This window comes from Parus major, unplaced genomic scaffold, assembly GCF_001522545.3.
Source record: "Parus major isolate Abel unplaced genomic scaffold, Parus_major1.1 Scaffold404, whole genome shotgun sequence".
Taxonomy (NCBI): Eukaryota; Metazoa; Chordata; class Aves; order Passeriformes; family Paridae; genus Parus; species Parus major.
In genome coordinates this window covers 64,908-68,110 of record NW_015379314.1, presented here as the reverse complement: position 1 = coordinate 68,110, position 3,203 = coordinate 64,908, and the positions used below count along the sequence as shown (strand labels likewise).

The window sequence follows — 3,203 nt, the reverse complement described above, 5'->3', positions numbered from 1 at the left end:
GGCAGGCAGGACCCCCCCTCACCTTCCTCTTGAGCTGCTGGATCTCAGCCTCGGTCACGGCGTGTTTGATCTGGAGCTGTGGGAGAGCCGGGGGGCACAGGGTGGGCACAGGGTGGGCACAGCCCCCCCGGGCACCCCCTGCCCTTCCCCGACCCCTCCTCACCTCCTTGAACTTGTGCACCAGCTTCTCGGGGTCCATCTCCACGGGGGACAGCGCGTCCTCGTTCTCGGCCAGCTCGAACACCTCGATGGCCATCTCCCCGCTGGGGAACATGGGGCTCATCTCCTCCTCCTCGTCCGTGGCGTATTCCCCGGTCTGCGGGGGGCACGGGCCGGCCTTGGCACCTGGGGGTCCCCAGCGTGCCGCCCCCAGCCCCGTGTCCCCCGTCCCCTCACCTCCTCGTCATCCTCGGTGTACTGGGTGTAGCGCTGCTCCATCATCTCCCGCTGCCACCGCTCCTGCTCCAGCGTCTGCTGGATCAGCTGCGCCACCTCGCTCTGCTCGCCCGGCTTCTCCCGCCCGATCAGGAACCTGGGGGGCACCGGGGGTCAGGGGGCACCGGGGGGCACGGGGGACATCCATGGGACACACCCAGGGGACACCCAGGGGACACCCGGGGGGCACAGGGGACATTCATGGGACACACCCAGGGGACACCCGGGGGGCACAGGGACACCTGGGGGGCACAGGGGACATTCATGGGACACACCCAGGGGACACCCGGGGGGCACAGGGACACCCGGGGGGCACAGGGACACCCGGGGGGCAGGGGAACCGAGGAGCAGGGGCACTGGGGGGCACGGGGGACACAGGGGACATCCATGGGACACACCCAGGGGACACCCGGGGGGCACAGCCAGGGGGGACACAGGGACATCCCTGCACCTCTCTGGGAGCGCTGTGTTCAGGGGGCGTTGTGGGGGCTGGGGATGAGTTGGGGGCACCACGGTGACACTCTGGGGGGAGATGGGGCACTCTGGGGACAGGCTGAGGGGACAGGCCGTGGGGCAGGGATCCCCAGGGCGCTCAGCACGCGCTGAGGGGGTCTCGGGGGTCTGGGGGCTCCTACCGGACGCGGCCCTTGGTGTTCCTGAGCACGGAGGCGGCGAAGCTCTGCGTGACCCCCACCAGGCTGGTGCCGTCCACCTCCACGATCAGGTCGTTCACCTGGATCCTGGGGACAAGGACAGGTCAGAGCCGCTGGCCGGGCCCGGCAGGGCGGTGGCAGCCGGCAGCTCCCGGCCCTACCTGCCGTCCCTGTGCGCCGCCCCGCCTTCCGTCACCGTCTTGACGAAGATTCCCAACTTCTCCAGGCCCATGTCGGCCCCCGCGCCCATCCCGATGATGCTGATCCCGAGCCCTTCCGAGTCTGCGGGGACACACAGCCGTGTCCTGCCCGGGTGGCACCTCCAGGGCGCCCTGGGGGTCCCGGGGGGCGCTTTGGGGGGCAGCACCCACCTTTCTCCAGCTCCACGGGGAACAGGTCGAGCCTCTCCACCCTCTTCTCCAGCTCGTACTCGGCCGAGGCCGCCATGGGATCCACGTCCTCATTGCGGCGGTCGTAATCCTCGTTGGAGTAAGTGCTGAACACCTGGGGGGCGAGGGGGGCTCAGCCGGGGGGGAAACCCCCCTGGGACCCCAAAATCTGGGATGGGAACCCCAAAAATCTGGGCTGAGAACACCAAAAATTTGGGCCTGGAACCCCAAAAATTTAAGATGAGAACCCCAAAAATTTGGGATGAGAAGGGTTAGGGTAGGAAACCCAAAAATTTGGGCCTGGAACCTCAAAAATTTAAGATGAGAACCCCAAAAATCAGAGCCAAACCCCAGAATGCTGCACCTAAAACCTNCCCCCAGCACCCCCGCAGCACAGCCAGGACTTACTCAGACGTCTGCAAGTCCCGTTTTTCCCTACAAAACAGAAAATAAATAAGGGAAGGACCCGATAATTGGGGTGAGAAGGGCTCTCACCACGCCCCGGCTGTTCCGGGGTCCCGGCGGGGGGGAAGGGACAGCCGGGCCGGGGTCCCCGTGTGCTGGCAGGGTGGGGGGACCCCAGACTCACAGTCCCTCCCTGCGGCAGCACATGAGGTGGCCCAGGAGGAGGCAGAGCAGCGCGGCCACGGCCAGCGGCACCAGCAGCGTCACCAGGAAAGCGGGGAGCAGCTCCCGGGGGACGGCCCCGGTGGGGGGCTCGAAACCGCCCCCCTCCTCCAGCACCCCCGACCCCCACTCCGGCCCCGGCGTCCCGGGGCTGGGCCGGACCTGCAGCTGCAGAGAAAGGAGGGTCAGGAGGGGCTGGGGGGGCTCCGGGGGGCGGGGGGACGCTCCGGGGGTCTCACCAGGGTGAGGTTGCACCAGCGGATGGAGAAGTGCGGGGCGAAGGTGTCGTAGCAGGAGGCGAGGGGCCGCTGGCCGCGGTGACAGCGGGAGCGGCTCTGCGGGGACACGGCCGACACCAGGCACGGCGAGAAGGGGCTGTGCGAGCCCACCTGGACGTACACCCTGCGGGCCAGGGCACCCCGAAACCCGCCCGCGGTGAGAAAACCCCGCACGCTCACCTCCACCCTTCGTGCCACCCCAAAACCCCCGCGGGAGGCCGAGGATGTCCCGGGAACCCCCCCGGCCCCCCCAGGCCCCGCCGTACCCCTCCCTGCGGCCCTCGATGGGCAGCGGGACGCGGCCGCCGCGGTCCAGGGCCGAGGTGACATTGATGAGGGTCAGGTCCCCGCGCTCCCAGAGCCCGGCCGAAGCCTGCAGGAACAGCTCCCGAGCCGCCTCCGGCAGCAGCTCCTCCACGTTCCTGTTCCCCACCAGGAACTCGGCCTGGAACGGCGCGTCCCCACCTGCGGGGACACGGGTGGCACCGTCGGGGACAGCCCTGGGCCGGGCCCGGCGGTTCGGGGCGCTCCGGCCTTACCTGGGGCGGGGGTGACGCTGATGAGGAGGAGCCGGGACGCGGTGGCGAAGGTGCGCCGGTTGTAGGCCAGCACCTGAGGGGACACGGGGACACCTGGGATGGGCCAGCCCTGCCCCCGGGTCACCCCAGACCCCGCGGGGGCCGTACCTGGATGCGGTGGGTGCCCAGCTCGGGGGCCAGCGGGCAACCGTACAGGAAGCCGGGCTGGCCCGGGTCCCGCTGCACGAAGCGCAGCCACCGCGGCAGGTCCGGGTGGTCCCACAGGTGGGCACGGAATGTCAC

At 69.7% G+C, this 3,203-nt stretch overlaps 1 protein-coding gene across 1 annotated transcript in view; it reads right to left on the bottom strand.

The window, feature by feature from the left end:
- Window positions 1-3: 3 nt before the first annotated feature.
- PPP1R9B (protein phosphatase 1 regulatory subunit 9B) overlaps window positions 4-3,203 on the bottom strand; it is a gene marked incomplete at both ends in the record, with an annotated part of 6,851 nt that continues 3,651 nt past the window's right edge. Inside the window, 6 exons of the mRNA XM_015616307.1 lie at window positions 4-76; window positions 164-316; window positions 397-532; window positions 1,071-1,175; window positions 1,250-1,370; window positions 1,460-1,592. Of these exons, the coding sequence (XP_015471793.1) occupies window positions 4-76; window positions 164-316; window positions 397-532; window positions 1,071-1,175; window positions 1,250-1,370; window positions 1,460-1,592 (721 nt within the window). The remainder of the gene's footprint in view (window positions 77-163; window positions 317-396; window positions 533-1,070; window positions 1,176-1,249; window positions 1,371-1,459; window positions 1,593-3,203) is intronic.